Source organism: Phodopus roborovskii, unplaced genomic scaffold (genome assembly GCF_943737965.1).
Source record: "Phodopus roborovskii unplaced genomic scaffold, PHOROB, whole genome shotgun sequence".
In the NCBI taxonomy this organism is placed as follows: domain Eukaryota; kingdom Metazoa; phylum Chordata; class Mammalia; order Rodentia; family Cricetidae; genus Phodopus; species Phodopus roborovskii.
This window is the reverse complement of record NW_026126629.1, coordinates 9899383-9922107: the sequence shown is the minus strand read 5'-3', so window position 1 is coordinate 9922107 and position 22725 is coordinate 9899383. Positions and strand designations below refer to the sequence as shown.

General features: G+C 45.0%; 1 protein-coding gene across 1 annotated transcript; it reads left to right on the top strand.

Annotated features, from left to right (window-relative positions):
- The first annotated feature begins 1384 nt into the window (after positions 1 to 1384).
- Mat1a (methionine adenosyltransferase 1A) lies at positions 1385 to 20548 on the top strand. Its single transcript, XM_051206853.1, has 10 exons — positions 1385 to 1493; positions 1577 to 1925; positions 6380 to 6457; positions 7876 to 7998; positions 11138 to 11250; positions 11648 to 11791; positions 16439 to 16657; positions 17624 to 17806; positions 18104 to 18237; positions 18776 to 20548. Exons 2-10 carry the CDS (start codon positions 1832 to 1834, stop codon positions 18876 to 18878), a joined length of 1191 nt encoding a protein of 396 aa, XP_051062810.1. The 5' UTR covers positions 1385 to 1493; positions 1577 to 1831; the 3' UTR covers positions 18879 to 20548.
- Positions 20549 to 22725: the final 2177 nt, after the last annotated feature.

Below are 22725 nucleotides of genomic sequence, written 5' to 3'. Positions count from 1 at the left end.
AGAGAGTTAGCTTGTTTTCTGTCTTCTTGCTGGCTTTAAGAACTTTGGTAAATTCTTGATTTAGACTTCAAGTCACTCTTGAAGCAAATTTGTAACATAATTATTACAGTTGTAGCTGCTAGGATAACCTAGGTCTACAGTCCAAATTAAACATTAGCTTGTACTGTGTCTAGGGTTGAAACTAATGTGCCCAAAGAAATATACAAAGAGACAATGATGTTGAAACATTTTAAGTACAAACAGGAAAGTTCTGTGCTTGCAATGACAAAGCCATTTCATCTAAAATCCCACTCTGATTCATTTGTTTGTTCCTTCCCAGTGGCTCCTTTCACTCCCAACTTTTAGCAGTCATGTGCCTGAGCAAGTCAGTTCACTCTTTGTTAATGCTTTTGATAGCTGTGTATACACAAGCTGTCTCCTTGCATTCCATATCGATTTAATATAGTTTTAATTCCCTAGAGCAACTGTGTTCACTAAGTAACCTCAAGGTTTGGAACACTAGAGTTTGTGTCAGAAACACATGTTTTAAGAGCCTTTATAGTGCAGAGGAGAAGGTTTTAGTCACTAAGATTACATTGAGGGGGCATTACTTCCTCCTACTTTGTGCTTTCCACAGTCCACCTTGCATGCACAAAGTTTTGGTTGGTTACTGTTTATTGCTTTCTAGAAGGAACTGGTTTTGCACCATTCTTTGTGATTTCAATTCCATTTTTTTTTCAAAGATTGTAGGTCTGAGAATGGGGAAAAAGCTGGGTACAGACACTGTTATTTATGACACAGCTAATTAATGGTATCCTCAATCCTGCTTACACCTCTTCTTGGTCAAAGCAAAAAGAACGAGGAAGTTATAGGAACGGGGTCTTTATGAGAGGAACAGAACTGAATACATGGAAGTTTATCACATTGGGGGATACCAAGCCTGAATTTCCACATAATTGATCTGTTTCTCAAAACTACGTTAAGAAGTAATGATCTTTGCTGCCTGGACCACCTTCCACCACAGCCACCTTGCTAGCTAATTTGTTTGCAGGCCTCTTAGAGAGGGTTTAGGTGATTTCTTGTGGAAGAAAAACGCAGGCTCCAAAGCTTTTCCTCTAACTAAAACAAATCTGTTGTGTAACGCTACAGCTGGTTCAGAGTACAGGTGCATGCTCTTGGCTCCTGCTCTGCCCTGAGGAGGCAGAGGGGGTGAGCCCAATCCAGTCAGGTGTGGGGGAGGAGGAGACCCACAGTAGAGTTGCACAGTGTTGCAACCTAGCCCATACCAAATCTCTGGGAGAGTTTCTGGCTGCCTTTATGTCTCTGTGAGCAACTCAAGACCCCCAACTCTCCAGAATGGGATGTTAACCCTAGAACCACTCAGAGATCAAGTAGGGAGCTGAAGGAAGTCTGAGAAGCACTTCCTGTCTGAGAGTCTATAATCTTTCTTCACGTCTTATGGATCACAGGCTTCCCATTTGAGATATCAGAACCAAAGGCTGAAATTCCTCAAGGTAAGAAGACTCCCCTCTCAGGAAATGGACTCCTCCAATGTCCTTACATGATTATTCAGGCACTTTCACTTTTCCATATACAGGAGTCACCCGGGAGCAAACTGACCAGCTGAAGGGAGTGACACATCTGTATTCCACCCACTCTCTCCCTCTTTGCTCATCCTTACCCTCTCCTCACGTGCTCATAGGCACTTATGCAGAAGTCATCCCTGTGACTCTGCCAAAGACCAGCCTATTGGTTTTGTAGGGGGAGGAAAAAAAGAATAAAAGAAGCTGCAGGCAAAGTTACAGCACTGAAATTGTCATCTTGGAAAAGTGAAGTCGAAAAGTGTGGCACAATGAATGGACCTGTGGATGGCTTGTATGACCATTCTCTAAATGAAGAAGGAGCCTTCATGTTTACATCAGAGTCTGTAGGAGAGGGGCATCCAGGTAAGTAGTTTGTCCTGAGCTCGGAGGCACGCCTGGCATCCCCAGCCTATGCCCAGGAAGTCACTTTTACTAGATACCTTAAAAACAACGTTCACCAGTTGTTGTAGTGAGTCTCTCCAGAAAGAGTGTGAGCTAGTTGGAAATCTGTCATATATCTTGAAGCCTACATCCATGATGCTGCCTCTCAACAGCAAGGGCTGGTTGCTATATACTATATGTATTAACAGAACTAAATTAAAATAATATGTTTTTGAGTGAAGCTTTCATCTATTACCAGTGACCTATTAAAGTCAAAAGAGAGTGGTCCTCAAGCAAGAGCAAGTTTTGCACATAAACTGTGCACAGATTGGAAAGAAACAGCTCTGAACTCTAATGGGTGTTGAGACAGAGCTCCAGATAGCAAGGATCTCAGAGAGATTTTCTGACACAAGTATAAACTTCCTAAAGAGCAGTGATTCTCATCCTGTGGGTCATGTCAAAGGACTCTTTCATAGGGACCACCTAAGACCATTGCAAAACACAGATATTTACACTGTAACCTATAACAATAGCAAAATTCCAGTTATTAAGTAGCAAAGAAAATTTTTTCCTTTTGGATTTTTAAGACAGGAATTCTCTGTGTAACAGCTTTGGCTGTCCTGGAACTTGCTCTGTATACAAGGCTGGTTTTGAACTCACAGAGATCCACCTCTGCCTCCCAAGTGCTGGGATTAAAGGCATGCACGACCATGCCTGACTAAGAGAATACTTTATGTTTGGGGGTCACCACACCTTGAGAAACTGTAGTAAAGTGTTGCAGCATTAGAAAGGCTGAGAACAACTGCTGTGGAGGAGCATTCAAGCATTATTTTTGGTCCTGGAAAGGGGGATAGATTGTGTTGTAGAGAAGCTAGAGGCAATTTTCAGTCACAGGACCATGAGTCAGAAGTTCTGATGGTAGGATGGAGGTTGTCAAGGTTTGGATTACAGAAGCATCATCATATAAGGCTCGATGAAGGCAAGGTCTGGGACTTATTCCTAGTGTCCAGTTTGGTAGGTCTTGGTAGAATCTTAAGAATTCTAATTTGTAACAGCTCTAGAAGGTACTGCCTCTGCTGGGATATGAACACCACATTGAGAACCAATGTTCTAGGAGAATTCTGGTATTAGGCACACTGATTTGAGGACTTATGGACTTCTTCACACTTATTTTGAGTGTTTACAGTAGGCGTTGACTTGTCACCTAGCCTAATTCTTCCCACCTTCTTTCTCCAAGAAATTTAACTTGAAACTTGGCTTTGGAAGTTTCAATACACTACACCTGTGTACTTATCCCCTGGCCCCCAACTGAAGGCAATTCTAAGCCCCTCCTTCCAGAAATATTTTGTTTTGTCTAGGAAAATTTTGATTGTTAAATTCTAGGGCTTAGAGGCAAGATGCTCCTGGAGTGTGTGGGGCCAGACATGCAGCTAAACATCACATGGCACATAAGAAAATTATTTGGTGCAAAATGTCAACAATGTGGCTGTTGAAAAACCTTGGATCAGATTATCTAATGTGAGGCTTCATTAAATATAAATAGCTGTTCTTATCACATTTCTTTATAGGTCAATTTTAGATACATCCTAGTACCTGACACATACTGGTCAGCTCCGTAGTTTCTGAAAGTCATCTATATGTTAAAAAAACTTACTATGCTTAGAGGAAATGAGTTCTTTGGCACCCAGAGGATACTTGTTTCAAGTGTGGCCCATTGTGTACAGCAGCAATGTGTTTAGTGGACAAAGCATGAAATCTTCTGCCAGTCTACTGACTGTCTTGACTCCTTAGTGGTTTTACTATCAGTTTGTCTCATTTGCCATTCACTTTCTACTGTAAATTAAGTGTTCAAATAAGTTGGTTTCTTCTAATGCTTCATGATCTGTTTACTATTCCATTACTGAATTCTCTCAGATCAGAAAGATAAAATTCATGTTTCTTATTAATCTTCCAAGAGAGCTACCATTTATTGTCTTACGCCTACTAATGATGGAAACCTTAGAAGCCTAAACAGACTTCTCAGAAAGGATCCCTTCCAGAAATGGATGTAGTTCAGTGGTATAGAGCTTGGGTAGCATGTTCAAGGCCCTAGACTTAGTGGCTTCACCCCCAGCAAGAAAAATTAAAATATTTGAATTGTAATCTCAACACTTGGAAGCTGGAGAAAGGGGGGTTAAGATATCAAGATTATCCTTGGCTATATAGCAAGTTCAATGCAAACATCATGTGTGACCCTGTGTCTCAAAAAATCCCAGAAAGAAGGGGGAGGGAGGAGAGAGAGGAGATCCCTCAGGGATGTAGGAATTATAAATCAGGTATCTTAATGACCTTGCTGGACTCTTAACTTTTCCCTATGATTGTATTCCCTACATACTGGTACCTGTATGAGCTGGTACTTTAAATAAACAGGATGTGTGGATGTCTGTCTGCAGTTAACCTATGAATAGTTTCTAGGCATCTTGACAGTTCAATATTGGCCTCCATGTAATTTATTTTAGGATGTCAGGCGGCCTTTACTGATAGGAGTGGCAGAAGCTATGGACTTATATGCACCTGGATTTAAAACCAGCATTTACCACTGACAGGAAGTGAATAGAACAATCCACCATGCTTTTCATAGTCATTTCTGAAGGAAAGATGAGAAAATTTACCTTTAATGGCAGATTAATTTGTATCTTAGTATCTACTTTTGAGAGCTAACCTTCTTGACTTAGGATCTGAATTGTCAAAGATTATCTCTTGGGGCAGGAGAGACAATCAGTGGTAAGAGCACTCACTGCTTTGGCAGAAGACTGGTCCATTCCAGCTTCAGGGGACCAAACATCCTCTTCTAGACTCCATGTGCTCCCATGTGCACATTCTTCCACACAGATTACACAATTAAAAATAAATATTTTCCAAAGCACCCTTAAAGAGCAGACTCTGGGCATTTTGAATATATAAGGAAAGACAATATTCATTAAATAGGACTCTCTTTTATTCCTAATTTGTTAATAGACACACTTTAGCTGGAAAGCAGGAGAGAATTGTGCATACTGACACTTGGTGATCTACATGTTAGACCACACTAGTCCTTTAAGGCAAACAACAGATTAACATCAGTTCCCAGCTCCTGCTGAATCTTTGTCAGTTCCATCTTAACCCAGCTATCAGGCATCTGACTTGCAGGAGGTTAAGTGACCAGTGGGAGGAACTGAGAGCTTATAGTAGTGCTCTGCTGAACAGCAGTGATGCACGTGGGTTCCCTTGTGGTGTTCTCACGGTGGCACCTTCTGCCTGGGGTTGTGTTTTGCATCTGATTGACTGTATCTATGGAACTTTCAGTATGGTATTTATCTGGTCTCACCACTCAGTACCTAATATTACTGATGTTATGGAGGACTTTAGACTATAGCCAGAACTTTTCTAGATGTTAGAAATAAGGAATAGATTTTATTCCTGAATAAATGAAAGACTTTAATGTGATTATAAATTAAATTACTTAGACTCCTTTTTGGGGGGGTGTTTGAGACAGGGGTTTTCTGTGTAACAGCTATGGATTTCCTAGAACTCACTTTGTAGATCAGGCTAGCCTCAAACTCATTGAGATCTGTCTGCCTCACAAGTGCTGGGATTAAAGGAATGTGCCACCAAACACCTGGCAAATTACTTAGACTCTTAGAAGAGCTGGTTTTGAAATGTATTTTCCTTTTAAGGAATTCCATGATATTATGTAATGCATGCCATCCAATATGATGTAGGGATTAGAAGAAATTAAGAATTCAAAATATTCTTAATTTCTGGAGCTCATAAGGCCTCATTCCTACCCCAAAAGCTATTATATTGGCAGCTAATGGCAGCTAAGGGAGGGGAGGTCATTTTCCTTCTGTGGGAAAGTGATTGGCAAATCTGTCATGCTTTGGTAACTAATACCACACCCACACTCATGTATGCAACCCCAGGCAGACACAGTGGGTCACCTCTACAGCAAAGTAGAGGGGGAAACCAAGAAAAGGCTCAGAGGGAATGAAAGGGCATGAGAGAGGGTACAATCAAAATATATTATACACACATATGGCCGGTCATTGGTGGCTCACACCTTTATTCCCAGCACTCAGGAGGCAGAGGCAGGCAGATCTCAGTGAGTTGGAAGCCAGCCTGGTCTACACAGTGAGTTCCAGGACAGGCTCCAAAGCAACAGAAAAATCCTGTCTTGAAAAACTAAAAGAAAAAAATATACACATATGAAAGTGTCAGAGAATAAGTATAACCTTCAAAATCTACAAGGACTCATCTGATAAAGTATTTATTATTTCTGATATTTGAGAAAATATATTTATCTTTGATTGGTAGATTTGATAGGCAGACTGATAAAAATGTCAAATTATTTTAGCATTTAACTTTTCTATGCTTAACAATGATATAATCTGTTACACTTAGTATTTGTTCTTATTCAGATAAGATCTGTGACCAGATTAGTGATGCGGTGCTGGATGCCCATCTCAAGCAAGACCCCAATGCCAAGGTGGCCTGTGGTAAGAGACAAGCACCCTTTATGCTGGAGACTTGAGTGTGTCAGACAGAGAAGTTCATGGTGGACATAAGACTATAGAGTCATACTCATCAAGTTCAAAGTAAATGACCTCCTGTCTGCAGGAGATGTCATCACCACCATAACTATTTTCATTAGGAGTGAGGAAACCTTTAAAATTTCTCAGATGATCTTCCAGAGGAAGTAAAAAGCTTGAAATGCTTGAGGCTGTCTAGAGGATCATTATGATGGCTCTATATGTCTGGATTCTTCTCTGATTTTATTCCCTAGCTTGTGGTATGCCCCAAATGTGAAAATAATTATTCATCCCATTTACCAGCAATCAAGAACAGCAGTTCCATCAACTGTCCATAACCAAACCAATGGCTTTCCAGAGAGTTCTCATGGTTGAAAATAGTACTGAGGTTCTTGTTTACACCATGTGTCCAGTGTTTCCTGGAGCTCCATGTAGGCAAAACACCTCTACTGTTTGTGGAATAAGTTCTCCAACACCAAAGCCTTGCCTGATAGAAGGCCTTGCCACACAACACAGCCTTTATCTTCAGAGCTTGGAAGGCCCAGGTCCAACTTCTGACCTTATTAATGGGGCCACAGTGGTGGCTGCACTAGGACCTTTGCAATAGCTTATGGGTTAAGTTAGGAAGCCCTAGTGTGGAGACCAGAATTCACTGTCAGTTTCCATGCTGTGTCCTCTCCTCTGCACAGACCTTCCTTCCTTCTCTAGAGGTATCTCAGCCCTTGTCATGTACATCAGATCCCCATGCTATTTGAAGCGTAGATCCTGATAGCTTTGGAACAAACAATAGCACTTTCTGGAAGTGCCTATCCACACTAACTTCTTGGCTAGAACTCTTGCTCCAGTTCTTAAAATTTGCACGAGAACTTCTGGCAGTAGATAGTCATGCAATTTTTTTTTTTTTTTAAAGAAAAGTTCCTTTTGAAAAAAATCAGTTTGTTTTGATCATTGGATCATGAGATTCCACACATCATAGCAGAGTTCTGCTATCGTGTATGTGTATGTGTGTGTGTGTGTGTGCGTGTGTGTGTGTGTGTGTGTATCTATGTGTGGCATGCATTCCTCATGCTCATTATGAAAGCCACATTGCTCAAGACATATTAAATATGTTGTCCAAGACAACAGAAGTAGTCAATACTTTGCACAAAACTTAAAGACAATTCATTCTTCCCAAAGCTTCACTCTCTGACAGCCCTTGAAGACACTCAGTTGTTAGTGTTGGAGGTGTTCTTTTTGTTGGCACAGTTATTCTTTCTTAGAAAGTACTCCTCATGAAGCCTCCCCCCCCTGCCCCGCCCAGCCTTTTTGTCTCCATTTTGAAAGACTAGATTCTTGAGCTTCTGTCTGATGGCCCAAGACTGTTACCTGCCTTCTTTCCCTTCCAGAGACAGTGTGCAAGACAGGTATGGTGCTGCTGTGTGGGGAGATCACCTCAGTGGCCATGGTCGACTACCAGCGGGTGGTGAGAGACACCATCAAGTACATCGGCTATGACGACTCTGCCAAGGGTGAGGATGGACTTGTTGTGTCTGTGTGCATGTAGGTCTGTACTGTATGCTTCTGTCTCCCAAATGGAGTCAAATCTCATCCTTCAGTTTTATAGAAGTACAAATTCTGTCTGTCTAGAGGACAAACAGCCCATCACTCATATGGTTCTGTGGAGGACTGCAGCTGGTGGGGCCAGCATGTACCCATCCACTATTGACAAGCCCATTTAAAGCCTGGCCTTCTGGTGCTGGCAGAAGCTTTGACTGGAGCTCCTAAAGAAGGGAGCTGCCCTCTAGTGACAACACGCTCTATGCCAAGCACGGGTGCTAGTGTCTTTAGATGTCATCTGATTTCATCATTCCAGAACCCCTGGTGTGTTCCTTATGTAAAGTAGAGTATCCTTACTTAGAGCATAAATACAGTGGGATGCCACCAGGGCACGTGCTTCTGTACTTTCTACTGAGCTACACTGCATCTTGCTACAGATGCAGAGAATGAGGCTTGGGCCTGAGCACAGGTAAAGGAGACAGGGAAGCCCAGGTTAACACCCATGCCAGGGGGTGTAGGAGCTGAGACCCAGGGATGAGGTACAGGCCAGGCAAGGAAGTAAGGGGACCAGGAAGCACCAGGTAATGCAAGCAGAGCTGAAGGCTTCTCAGCAGCTGCCACTGCTTAATGTCTGGGCAGGCCAGGAAACCACCCAGCCCAGGAGTGCATCAGAAGACCCAGGACATGAGCACCTGTTTGCAAAGACATTTTGGTAGTGCTTCCAGTGCCCTTTATCCATACTAGCTTCCTGGATAGGGCTCTGACCTGACTTCTTAAACGTTCCACTATAGCATCTAGTGGTAGGTATTCATATATTTGCATTTAATTTTTTCAGATTTATTTATTTAAAGAAAAAGTCCCTTGAGTCTCTGTTGACCTCTCTCAATTCCCAGAGGTCACTGTGAGAGACATGGTGACCTTGAGTAATAGCAAGAAAGTCCACTTCTTTGAGGTTGGGGATGTATTAGAATGGCTGGGAAGAGAAAGAATGCATGCAAGTTAATTTTACCACCTAAGATGTGAAGGCTTCATAGAAGAACCTTATTGTCCCAGAGGACAGCATCTTGAGATGTTACCATTATACTCTAAGAAATATTCCGATTATACTCTAAGAAATATTCAAGACCAAACCTTGCATTAGATAATAAAGAAACTTTGCATGTTCTTTAGAAAGGGCTAAGTGAAAGAACTCAACTCTGGCTGAATTGTACTTGGTTAGCACTAGGAAGATGCATTATTTAGACTCGATTAGGCAAATGGAAAAAGTCTTAATAAACAGATAGAGCCCTTTGGCACCTCTCTAATGACTTGTCACTGATTTCTACAACAAAAACATCCACTGGGGGATGGTGGGGACAAGAGCAGGCAAAGCGCAAAGGCAAAGAGGGACTTCTTGGCCTCAGACGACCCAGTGTGAGGTGTTCTATGTGAATCTGTTTTCATCTTATGCAATAAGGGAGTAGAATTGCATGAGTGAAATGTCCAGGGACGCTAACTAGGAGCTAGTCCAGTTTGGGTATGTGGGGAGGAGCCAGAGGAACAACATTCTATCCAGAGGTACTAGGGGAGGTGGAAAAGTACATAATGCTTAAGGCTATCCCTAAGTTTGTTGTCTAAAAGAGTTCTGGCTCCATGATAGTCTTTCCTTCTTCTTCTTCTTCTTCTTCTTCTTCTTCTTCTTCTTCTTCTTCTTCTTCTTCTTCTTCTTCTTCTTCTTCTTCTTCTTCTTCTTCTTCTTCTTTTAAATTTTATTTATGTTTCTTATTTTACGTATCTATCCCAGTTCCCTCTCTGTCCCTCCCTCCCTCCCTCTCTTCCACCCTCCTATGCTCCCCCCCCCACTCCACAGGTAGGGTGATGCCTTCCAAGAGGGGTCATCTAAATCTGTCATGTCATTTGGAGTAGGGGAGGCCCTCTCTCCTGCCTCTAGGTTAAGGGAGTATCCCTCCATGGGGAATGTGCTCCCAAAGTCCTTTTGTGCACCAGGGATACATCCTGGTTCCATTGCATGACAGGACTTTCTGTTAGTGAGGCTTCCTTGAGTTAGCACCCAGAATGCTAGAGGTATACCCCCAACTCTGTGCTACAGCATTGAAGAAGGAACCTGGGCCTCTGAGGTTTAACTTTTTTCTGAATTTATTTTTTACATTCCAATCCCAGTTCCTCCTCCCTCTTCTTCTCCTGCTCTTCCCACTTCCCCTCACCCCACCTTTCATCTGCTCCTTGGAGAGGAGCCTCCCCTAGGCCTCCCCTAGGAAGTCTAAGTCTGTCTCATCAACTCATTGAGGCAGGACTAAGCTACCGCCCCACCATGCCTAGGCCGAGCAAGGTATCTTTCTATATAGAATGGGCTCCACAAAGTCAGTTTGTGCATTAGAGTTAGATCTTTTTTAATTTGTTATAGGACCCCAGCTCTAGGAGTCTCTCTAGATGATTCATGTACATGGTGCTTATTATTCAGGATGTATGTATATAGCAAATACACACATACACACATATGGGTAAGGCACATTGAAAAGACCCTTGATTTTCAATCAGTGCAGAGATATTCTCTCTTCCCCCCCTCTCCTTCCCCATCCTTCACTCTCTCCATCCCTCCACCTCTTTCTTCTTCTCCTTTCCTCTCTCTCAGACAGGGCTTAATATAGCCAAGACTTGCCCAAAACTTCATATGCAGCCAAGATGGCCTCCTGCCTTCACGTCAGAGGTGCTGGGATTACAGTCACCACCATGCCTTGTTAGTGCTATGACTTTCAAATGAGATTCTGGAGGGTTCCTCTGGGATACTCAGAGAAGCAAGCCTATAAGTTGCTCGCCTACTTGTCAGAGTGTCCTTGGTGCTGTCAGTTATGGGTTGTCACATTTCTCTGTACAGTATACTTTTTGTTTTTAACCCAAGTATAAATTGGATACAGTAAAATATATCATTGAGAATCTTCTCTTTCTACAAGACCATGGAAGGAAATATAAGGTCTTTCACCAACCTGGGCCTCAGCTGTGAACCAGAGGCTACCTCCCCTAACACTAAATGCCACATCAGTGATTGAGAAGTCCACCAAGAAACTTATAGTCCTGTCTTGACACGTGTCCCCATGGCTTGCTTCTGTTCAGGTTTCGACTTCAAGACCTGCAATGTGCTAGTGGCTCTGGAGCAACAGTCCCCAGATATTGCCCAATGTGTCCATCTAGATAGAAATGAAGAGGATGTCGGTGCAGGAGATCAGGTATGTAAACTGTGTGAGGGGTGGAGCAGTGTGGTTTGTTTGGACTGAGCTATGATCCATGAGAAGGCAGTTGGGTTAATTATACTATGGGTGGTCTTGTCACTCTAGAGATCTGGGAAGGATCTCACCTGCAGTATGCTGAGCACTGCTTTGCTACCTGGCAGCCCTGTTAGGCTGTGTGGGAGAAGGCTGTGCTTGCTAATGACAGATGTAGGTTCGTGTCCTCTTTCCAGATTGTTGGGGTGGTCAGAGGTAGTATCTTCCCTCTTTAAAATGCACAGCACATGTTGTTCTATAGGGGGTACCCCCCCACACCATAATGGTTGAAGCACCAAACAAAATATGAGATTTGGAGAATGTTACTGCTCTGAGCTCTAAGGCAGGTATTCTATTCCAGGGACTGATGTTTGGCTATGCCACAGATGAGACAGAAGAATGTATGCCCCTCACCATTGTCCTGGCCCACAAACTTAACACCCGGATGGCAGAACTAAGGCGCTCTGGTGTCCTTCCCTGGCTGAGACCTGATTCTAAAACTCAGGTGAGTTGCGTCCATCACCTCCTGCAGACCTAACTACAGGAGCTTCAAGTACACCAAATTACTTTGGTTCTGGCCATGTCTATTTTGTTTTTAATTCATTAATTTATGATTTCATAACACACACACACACACACACACACACTCACAAAGCACACACGCATGCATACACACATATACACATACTCTTGTTTATATGCCCTGTTATCCTCTCTTCTTTCTCTCTCACTTCCATTAAGCATCTTCCTTTCTCTAACAAGTCCTCCCTCCCACTGTTATGTCTTTATTTGTGTGTATACCCATTGTACTTAATCGCAGTTGCTTGCAGGATCATAAGTAGGGGGTTACTTACCATTTATTGTCTATAGCTCCTCAGGGAGAGTGGGTGTTATGAGCCATCTTCTATTCATAATGCTACGTTGATAGGTCCAGCCCTGTGCAGATATTATGCAGGTAGCTACAGCTGCTGTGGATTCATGGGTACAATGCCATGTCATATCTGGAAAGCAGCATTTCATAGCTCTCCTTCCCATCCTGGCTCTTCTTGCATTCTTACCATCCCCTCTTCCACGTTGTTCCCTGAACTTTCAATTATATGATAGAGACAGTCCATTCAGGATAGGCACTCATACCCATTCAGGATAGGCACTCATATCCATTCAGGACAGTCATTCAACAATCACTTATTCTCAGCACTTGGACCAGACCAAGGCGGATTCATCAGAAGTTTAAGAATATAAATCCAAATATTTAGAAGGGACTTGACATTAAATCTACTTAGTAAAGCAACAGTAGTAGGCTCCACATTCAGGCCTGTGCTCTCCCCAACCATGGGCTTTTGACTAGGTCACAGTACTAGTCATGAATTTGCTCCTGTGTAGGGAGCCTCAAATCTAATTAGAAAGCTGATTATGCCCCAGTCACAGTATTTATAGGATGGAAATAGTCTATCTAGCTACTCCATTTGGAAAAGAATCATTATTTGGAAACTCAGGGCAAATGTACTTCCCATCCTTACCCTCATCAAAATTTACTATAAAAATATTTTAAAAATTAGACAAGTTTAAAATATAGTTTTTATTTTTATTTTGCTTTATTTTGTAAGCATATGTAGACTCTGATGATTCTTTGGGTTTTGCCACAGACTTATTCACCAAGTTCAGATGTGTAGACCCTGCCTCTATGTGCACACAGGTCTAGTCTCCCCACCATGAGCAGACTGTCTCCCTGTGGCCCCTTTCCTTGTTTTTATCCTTGATGTGTCCAGTTCTAGCCCTGTGGGCCCTGACCTTACTCCTCTGTGTCATGGTGAAATCTATTTCTATTTGAAGGACAATGATGATGCAAATGTGAGCATACATGGAGCTCCCATTCACTCTTCCAGTCTCCTGATTGTCTCTGGCCAATGGCTGCCTGCCCTGGCTCCTTTTCTGCGTTCCAAAGTTTGATGGCCCAGGTCTCGGTACATCTTCCCTCATGTTTTCTCCCTTTTTTCACACATTTAGTTCATAAGTTTTCCATCATGGTCCCTCTAAACCAGCAGCCCCATTTCTTCCTCACTTTACAAGCTCATGTGCCTACCACGGGCTGCTCACTATCGCCTTTAACTCAGCTGAGGACTGAGCATGTCCCCCATTCCTGCTTGGTGTTATCAGTCTCCATGGTACTGGTATCCCATGTTTCCTCAGATGAGAATTCTTCTCACTGCAGCCAAGCCTTTCCTGGGGTGGTTCCCATTCCACCGAAGTCAGCAACAGCACTCTATGCTCCCAAAAGGTTCTCCGTGCTTAAGGACTACAGTTAATTTTTCCTCTTCACCATCTCTTCAGAATTCACTCTGAGTTTCTACTTCTTGTGAGATGAGGGCAGAATCCATTGCTATTCCAGCATTCAGACCTTTATGGGATTTCCTGCATAACTTTCCTCTGCCCGCACCCGTCTCTGAGCCCTGCACTTTACTGACATCATTCCACTCAAGTTATCCTTTGATTATAGAGCTTGCATCCTTCATCTTATTTGGGTTCCTTTTCTGGGGACAGCAAAGCCCATATTCTTGTGAATGCCACTCCTGACCCCCACTAGGCAGTCTTCCCCCTTCCCGTACTTGTAATTGGTGTACAAGCTTTTACGATCCTGTGTGGTACATGTCTGTGTCTAGTCACTCCAACCACCCAGGTACACCCTTCTCGGTGAGGTGGGCAACACACAGAGCAGAGGTCTCACACTGACTCCACTTAAGGCAGGCGAGTGTGCTTGTGGCACAGATAGAATGTTTTCCTGGGGCTTCCTGTGCTATTCATGTGATTCTCAAGTCAAGGTGGAGATGGGGTCACCAGCATTGGAGTATGGGACAGGACAACTAACATGTAGACTGTGCTGGAACACAAACAAACAAACAAACAAACAAACAAAAAATAGGGGACTCCAAAATGTGGAGCTCTACAGAAAAGACAACCCCAGAGCCAGGGAAGAAGGTAACAGCCTCCTCCTCTACAGCCACTTTGTAAAGGATTTCCACTGTCACCTGGGTTGACTGCAGCCAGGATGAGTCTTTCCACCTGAACAAATTTCTGCTGCTGATATTGAGAATCAGGGTGGCAGTCCAGTGGCTATTTTTGTACCAGGTCAGAGCTCCGTTTTCCATAGTGTATTTTCCCTCATATCTGCTGACAGGGCAAGATAAGAGCAGAGCTCAATCCCTTTGCTCTGCCACCCTGTTCTAGGAGTTCTGCAAGGATGCAGCATAGTATTTGCCTATTTGCTTAGCAGGGGTGGAGCCATCAGGTCTCAGTTGAAAACAGCCAAGGCTACATGAGTTAACTCTGACCCTGGAGCTTACCACCTGTCTCCACCTTGGGAATCCAAGTCCCTCCCCCCCCCATCTCCCTCTTGTGGAGCCCTATGTGTGGATAATTGCCACGTGTGGATAGTGCAGGATTTAAGGGTGATTCCTTAATGATTGTGTTCTTGCCCATCTCACTAGGGTCAAATGGCAGGTGACCAGGGCTTTTCTCACGTCCTCTAGATCTCACTGTTGCTTTTTTGGACCAGCAGAACACAGAGCAGAAGTTTGATATGTATCCCATTGGCTATACTTGATCTTAGCCAAAAGACTAAAAAGTGACAGATATATTTGGATGGCTGTCTAAGGTACCTTGGGCAGGCAGAGACCTTACTACAGCAGAGCCGCTGCAAGGCAATGCTTGCTGCAGGGTTCTAACTGGGCCCTAGGATGGAAAACTATTCTATGCCTGTTGCTCAGTCACCCAGACCCCTACTTCAGTGTTTGGCATATTGGCACAGGCAAACTTCTGCAAGCATCTTGCGCACCTAAGCTCTGTAGATACTGCTCTGATGGGTCCATATTGTCCCAGGCAGCATGGACCCTGTAGCCCAGCATATGGTTCATGGCTTTAAGTGCTAACTTTCTTCTAGACAGAGCCCTGGCTATATATCCCCAGGTCACACCTCAGCAGTCTTACGTGCCATCTTGATCAAGGTGTTTGCCTTCTGGAACCCAAGCTTTCTTGTCTATAGAATGGGGCAACAGTGGCTACAGATCTTTGGCTTGGCGTTTAACATGAAAAGCTTGTTCACCCATTGCTGCTTTCTTGATTATCCTCATCTGATGCTCCCCAACCCCCCCCCCCACAATCTTTGCACTCTGAAGACCCAGGGGGTCCTACCTGCTTTTCCTTGCCACCTAATGTGGCACCTAATAGGGCTCTGTGCCTAGTGACATGTCATTAGAGCATGAGGTCTCTAGAGGGCATTTTGTCTGTGCTACAGTGAGGGTGACAAGCTTTGGTATAACCTCTGCGAGGTTTGGCTCTTGGGCATTTCACAAACTGGCTGTGTGATGTCAGGCAAGTTCTGATCTCTTAGTTTATCTTATTTGTGAGGTGGGGGGTCATAACACCTCCTCATTGTGACGTCTTAGATCTAGACATGGTGGAGGTGCATGTTTGAGAGGTTTCTATGGCTTTCCCTGCCAGGACTCTGTAAGCAGGATCCTGACCCCCACCCAAGGGGATACCACTTTACCTTCCTTTGGCAAAGCACCAAGACAATGGGAATTCAGAGCTTGCTTCCCTTCTAGCTTAACTGTCCTGACTAGAGACTCTTTCATTCTGTCCTGAGAGCTGGCAGTTTCCTGGCGCACTTCCAGGATCCTTCGCTGAGGGTAGAGGGCCACTTGCTAGGCTCCTCTTCTCTGTCTCAAAAACTCAGTATATGCCAACAAATATAACCTTGGTTAAAGATCTTTCTTGGTCTTTTGCATTCTAGGACCAAGGTACCCTTGTCTCTGCCAATGACAGGCAGACTGTGAATTCCTGTGTTCATTCATGGAAGTGGGGAAAGTCTGTGGGGAGTGGCAGGCAGGTTTTGGCTAGAGAAGGCCGTTGACACTAGCGGTCTGTGGGATAGAAGAAGGCCTGCTCATCAGTCGAAATGCCACATGTGTGTGCATTATGCTGTCATCTGTAGCACCAAACAAATTAGCAAATGTAAGCATGTGCCATATTAACTTTCCAAGGGAACTCACTCAGCCCCTCAGGAGCTCAGCCTGTCTCCTGGGAATCTGTGCCTAACGACCATGTGGCCTTAGCTTAGGCCTGTGGGCCTCACAGTATCTTCCCTAATGGACAGGTGACAGTTCAGTACATGCAGGATAATGGTGCAGTCATCCCTGTGCGCATCCACACCATCGTCATCTCCGTGCAACACAATGAAGACATAACTCTGGAGGCCATGCGAGAAGCCCTGAAGGAACAGGTGATCAAAGCTGTAGTGCCAGCCAAGTACCTGGATGAAGACACCATCTACCACCTGCAACCCAGTGGGCGGTTCGTCATTGGAGGCCCCCAGGTAAGGGCCTGTTGCTGGGTACTGGTGGCTAAACTGCTTGTGTCTCAGAATACACTGATGATGAGAGGTAGTAGTAATGTCTGCCCACGAACTCAGTGTGCTCAGTGAACATTGACCTACACGGAAGGCACTCTGTATATATGTTAATATAAAAAGGGGGGCATGTCTATAGGAGTCTCCCCTTAGAGCGGGTAAGCCCTACCTCCTAGCCATTTCAAATGCTATCATGCTCACACACAGCTCCCATCACCTCTCCATAGTGCGTGTTCATAACTGACCTTTCCAGGCAGCACTTGCTAAATATGAGCTCTGGGGGTCTGCAGCTATTATAGGAAGGACAACAGAGCTGGAGTTTTATAAAAGTTGGCAGAACGGCTGCTCTTTCTCCTACATGTGCACAGAACTGGGAAGGTAGGGCTTGGCAGAGCTGAGGGTGTTGTCACAAGGCTGAGTGTCCACCATAGGTTCTGTGATCAAACAGTGTTGGTGTTGGCCAGAAAGAAGGTTGAATTGCTTGTTTTCTTGAGTAACTGGATTCTCACCAGACTGTTAAATTCATCCCCCCGTCAAAGTGATTTCCTGAAGTGCTGCTACACAGCACATTTATGAAGTGAACAGCAGAGGGCACTGGCCAGCACCGCAGCCCCAGGTTGTATTTATTACAGCACAATTCCTGCCACCAGGAGTACTGCTTCTTGTGATGAACTCAAAAGCAAAGGCCTGTTACCAGATGGCTTCTGGCATGTCTCCTGCACTTTCCAATGAGGACGTTGACAGGTTCCCTGATTTTCTTAGTTGCTTAGTGCCAGGACTGGGACAAGCGCTTGGGATTTCTGCCTGATTAAAAGGGGCCCTGGAGAATGCCCACAGGTGACTCAGGGCATCCTTTTAGGGGCCTTCTCTCTGCCCCCTCGAGCATTCAGGCTCACTGGTTCTCATTTCTTTACCATTTGTTTTCCTCTGCAGGGAGATGCAGGTGTCACAGGCCGCAAGATTATTGTGGACACATACGGAGGCTGGGGTGCTCATGGTGGCGGTGCCTTCTCAGGAAAGGACTACACCAAGGTGGACCGCTCAGCAGCCTATGCTGCCCGCTGGGTGGCCAAGTCCCTGGTGAAGGCTGGCCTGTGCAGGAGAGTACTCGTTCAGGTAGGTTGCCTCCGTTCTCTCTGATCCTTCCTTCACCTCTTTGCCAAAGACCTCAATCCTGCCTGGAGCTAGGAGATAATGGCTCAGTGGGCTTCTTTGCCATTGGTTGCAACTCTTCATGTATTGCATGACTGCTATGGGTGGCAAACTAGGGAAGGAGAGCGCATGACTGAAGACTGAAGAGCTGTCAGGCAGGAGAGATATGGGGGAGGGGGGTCTTGTTAGTTTGATCCCTGCTGCTCTGCTCTGTGAAATCTCTCTGAGGGCCTCAGTTCCTGAGTCAGATCTTTCTGGAAGGTGTCCTATGCCATTGGTGTGGCAGAACCGCTGTCCATTTCCATCTTCACCTATGGGACCTCCAAGAAGACCGAGCGGGAGCTGCTAGAGGTGGTGAACAAGAACTTCGACCTCCGGCCCGGTGTTATTGTTAGGTAAAAGTACTATCAGGCTGCTTGTTGCACGGAACCTTGCCACTCCTGCACCCAGCACAGAGGGCTCCAAAGTCTCTTACAATAGGAGGGTCTCAAGTCCTGGCCCCTTAGCAGAGTGTCTGGCCCCATAGCACAGTCCATGACCCAAACTTGGGGTATCTGGGTTTCAGAGGAAGGAGGCCCTGCAGATACTATCCCTGGTGTGGCCATCTTTGGGCAGCTGGGGCTTCTCAGGCCAGATGGTTAGGAATCCAGTAGGCAAGTCCTTTTCTACAGGTTCTCATGGCATCCACATTTTCAGGTTCTGGGCTATGAGAGCACTGGCCTAGGCAAAATCATGGAGTAGAAAGTTACCTCGGCCTGTGTGTTGTGTTAGTGTTCAGCTGTCTGTGACCTTGGAACCTTTACTTCTTAAACTGAACAGTACAGGGCTGTGGTATACATAGGGTGCAGGTGTGGGTGAGAAAGCTCTCCTAGGACCACCCCTTGAGCTTACCTTTTCCTACTTAAATATGATCCTTGCCTCCTCTGACTGCAGGGACTTGGACCTGAAAAAGCCCATCTACCAGAAGACTGCGTGCTATGGCCATTTTGGGAGGATGGAGTTTCCCTGGGAGGTCCCCAAGAAGCTTGTGTTCTAGAGCTGGTGGGATGTTTGGCTTTGTTCCATAGTCTCTTCTTGTCCAGGATCTCAACTCCCATGTCTCCTAGCCTCTCTCAGAGTTCTGTTTCCTCTCTCTCTCTCAGGGCAAAGCCAGCTTCTTCTCATTTTTCCTATCTAGCAATTTGCAAACATCTCATGGATGACATAGAAAGTGGCTATCTGGTGTGAGGTTATCAGGTCTCCTTGCAAAGATAATCAGTGTTCCCCCTGTCTGTCCCTCAGATAATGACAGTGTTGATTTTGTGAAAATGTCACCTCTGTCAGGTATGGAGTTGCCCCTCAACTCCTCCCGTAGTCTGAACCTGACTAGGCCATCTCTTCCTCCCTCCTGGGCATCTGCCACATATAATATGGTCAGTGTCCCCTGAACGTTTGCACTGTGTGAGGGACTGAGCTGTGGACTCTTCACCACAGCACAATAAGGTGGCATCTTTATTATCCATATTAACAGATGAGGAAACTGAGGTACAGAGAGTCCATGGAGCTCTCACAAGTTCCCACAGCCACATGTATCAGAGCAAAGAAGTGGATTTGGGGTTTTGACTCTGTAACTGTCACATCTGCATCCCAAACCAGATGTTGGTCCGAGTGATGACCAAGTGGGTTGACTTGAGGCTGCAGCCTCTTATTTAAGGCCCATGTGTCCTGGGAATTAGGAGATGAACCCATTGTCTATTGGTAAGCCCTGGTCAGTGTCCCAGGAAGTCAATATGGAAACATAGAAGAGGGTTCAAGGCAAGCTTGATATCTTGGCCTAGGAAGGTGGGCTGGAGTTTGGAACTAAGAAAAAGCTTCATGGTCCTAGCTCCCATCATTCAAAGGCATGGTGTCTAATCATAGACAGCTCCATGTGTTTCCCTCTCCATAGAGGAGAGGCGATAGCTTGTTGCAGCACAGGCAACCAACCTCTGATAGGGGACCCTGCCCACCTCTTCTTCCCTGGACCCTTATGCTTACTCAGTCTAAATGCTCCTTGGGAAGTGAATGCTCCAGGTGCAGAGTCAGCCTCCAAGCAGTGGACAAGTTACCCAAGATCTCATAAGAGCTGGCTTTAACCAGGTAGTTTTTGTGGCCTCTGTCTGTCTACCAGGGTCCTGGAAGCTATATGTTCCTATGCTGTCCCATCATGATCAGTACCACTTATCCAACCTCTCCCTAGCTGGGGCCTCCCCACAGCAGACCCTCTGCTAGCTCCTAGGAACATGGGTTCAGGAAGGGACCTGGCTCACAGTGCTGTTTCTGCTGGGAGAAGGGCTCAGCAGCTTTACCAAGGAGCAGATGCCTTTAATCTGTGCTTTGACTAGACCACAAAGAGCCCGGTTTTTTCCCCTTCCACCAACGTGAGGAATAGCAGGGGGAAAGTTCAAATGGCCAAAAATTCCTGGAGCTGTGTGTAGCTTAGAAGCTTGGGTCTCTCCATGGGGTTCTCGGTTGTCTGGAGCAAAGTTCCTCATAGCAGAGGGAAGGATAAGTGTGCAGATGGCTGAGTTCCTGTAATTTTAGCTGTATCTAAATAAAAATCCAGAATTATATACTTCCCCTAACCCTCATACTAATGAGACTCTTCTTTCAATGTTTCGTATAAAACAAAGCCGACACTTGTTACTATTACCTGATAGTATGGTGAATAAAAAACTCAAGGAGCAAGGACTCTGTGCTTTCTGTACTTGCAGTGTGTGTGTGTGTGTGTGTGTGTGTGTGTGTATTCATGCATGTGCATGTCCAGGGGAGGATGCTGGGTGGCCTGCTCCATCATACTCTGCCTTATCCCTTTGAGATAGAGTGTCTCACCAAACCTGGAGCCAGGCTGGTGGCCAGCAAGCCCTAGTGATCCTCTTGTCTTCACCCCCATCACCATGCTGGAGTTACAGACCTGTTCATGGCCACACACAGCTTTTATAGATGAGTGCTAAGGATTTGAACTCACGTCCCTGTGCTTGTATTCCAAGTGTACTTCTCCACAAAGAGACCTCCTCAGCCCCATTATCATTTTTTTTTTTTTTTTGGCAAAATCTGAACTGCTTCACTGCAAAGCACTTCTGACTCTCCCACTTCTAAGAAAACCTGGGTACCTTATTACCCCAACCGGAACTAATGTTTTCTCACTAAACGGCTCCTGTGCTGTCACTGAGTTAGATGCTGCATGTCCCTCTGAGTTAGAGATGCTTAGTCATTCCTCCTGGAGCCATCAAACCTGAGGCTGTGTTGAATGAGCTGGGACTTACTCATTTTCCTAGGAGCAGGTGTTGTTGGGGAAGTAGTCAATTTTTGGACATGTACTTTCATGCAGGCTGAGAGGGCAGGTCTGTATTTTTCTTCATTCCCATCACCTGGGTACTTGGAAGGATTGGGGTGTAACTAAGTTCCAGGCCTACTGAGGAGAGGAGAGGAGAGGAGAGGAGGAGAGGCAACAGCTGAAGCTAGGTGGTCTCAGGTCTTGTATGTGCCTGGCTCTGTATCTAAAGCAGTCTGTAGGTCCGAAAGTCTAGGGGATAGCCACCTCACAGAAAAAGTGACACAGTCTGCAAGAATCTCTGTGAGCTACAAGACTCCTCCTACCCCCCACAAAACATCTGGGGATGCTTATTTATGGGAGGAAGGTTTATGAATGGAAAATGGAAAAACACTACTAAAAGGAGTGAAGAGCTCAGAATTTCATCTTCTATCACCTGCCAGGCTGGCAATTGGCAATTGGTGACGCTGGGAATCTTGGAGCCAGTTGTCATCAGGGATGCAAGTCTTGAAAAGCTCCAGTAGATGGTCCTATACCCACACAAATACAGGCAACACTATGTGGAATCTGTTTTTTGAGCACATGAAGTTGGGAGAAAATAGGGTGGGGTACAGTGTTGCATGCATGACATTCTAAAACAATAAAAGAAGAAGGGCTAGGAAGTTGGCTCAATAACTAATGTGCTTGCTATGCAAGCAGCAAGTATAAGAACAGGGGTACAGATCCCCAGAACCCAGGTTATAGATGGCAGCCCACCTATAATTCCTGCACTCAGAAGGTAGGGGCAGGGGATTCCCCAAGAGCAAGATGGCCGGCTAGACTCTACCAACAAGCCCTGAGTTCAAGTGAGAGGTCTTGTCTGAAGAAATAAGCTTGAGAAGTGGTTGTGTAAGAAACCCAAATGCCAGCCTCTGCTTGTGTGTGCACGTATGCACACACACACCCACACTCACATATTTATATAAGGTCATTCATGTTCACATGCACACCACACACAGAAACACATGCAAAAAGGAAGTAAGAAAGAGAATATACTTTTGAGCTATGGAGCTCTCGAAAGTCATTATTGTAGCAAAATATGGATGTCTGTTTTCTATCATTATGATAAAACACTACGACCAAAAGCAACTCAGTGAGAAAAGCTTACAGTTGTAATCTGTCCTGTAAGGAAGTCAGAAGGAAGAAACAGAAGCCAGGGAGGCACATTGCTTACTGGCTTGTTCCTTGCAGCTGGCTCATCCTACTTTCTCATACAAACCAGGACAGCCCAGAAGTGATACCCCCATTTATGAGCTGGGCACTCCCACAACAATTGTTGAGAAAATACCCAAAGGCTTGCCCATAAGCAATCAGATGGAGGCATTTCCCCAACTGAGGTTTCCTTTTCCCAGAGGACCCTAGTTTGTGTCAAGTTAACAGAAAATCCAAGCAGCACTATAGAAGAAGTGAAGGAGGTTGAGAGAATACCCAGGAGGTGGCTTGTCTTTGGAAGCCAATACTATGAGAAATATCGCTATAAGTTTGATAACTTGAGGCTTAGGAAGGTTTTACTGGGCCAAATCACGGCTCTATGTGAGGCTCTGTGTAATGT

Excerpts from the sequence above, each read along its gene's own strand:
- Mat1a (XM_051206853.1), top strand. The coding sequence starts at position 1,832 with ATGAATGGACCTGTGGATGGCTTGTATGACCATTCTCTAAATGAAGAA. Across the intron at positions 16,658-17,623 it reads TCGTCATTGGAGGCCCCCAG|GGAGATGCAGGTGTCACAGG; the intron begins GTAAGGGCCTGT and ends TTTCCTCTGCAG. Across the intron at positions 17,807-18,103 it reads GCAGGAGAGTACTCGTTCAG|GTGTCCTATGCCATTGGTGT; the intron begins GTAGGTTGCCTC and ends TCTTTCTGGAAG.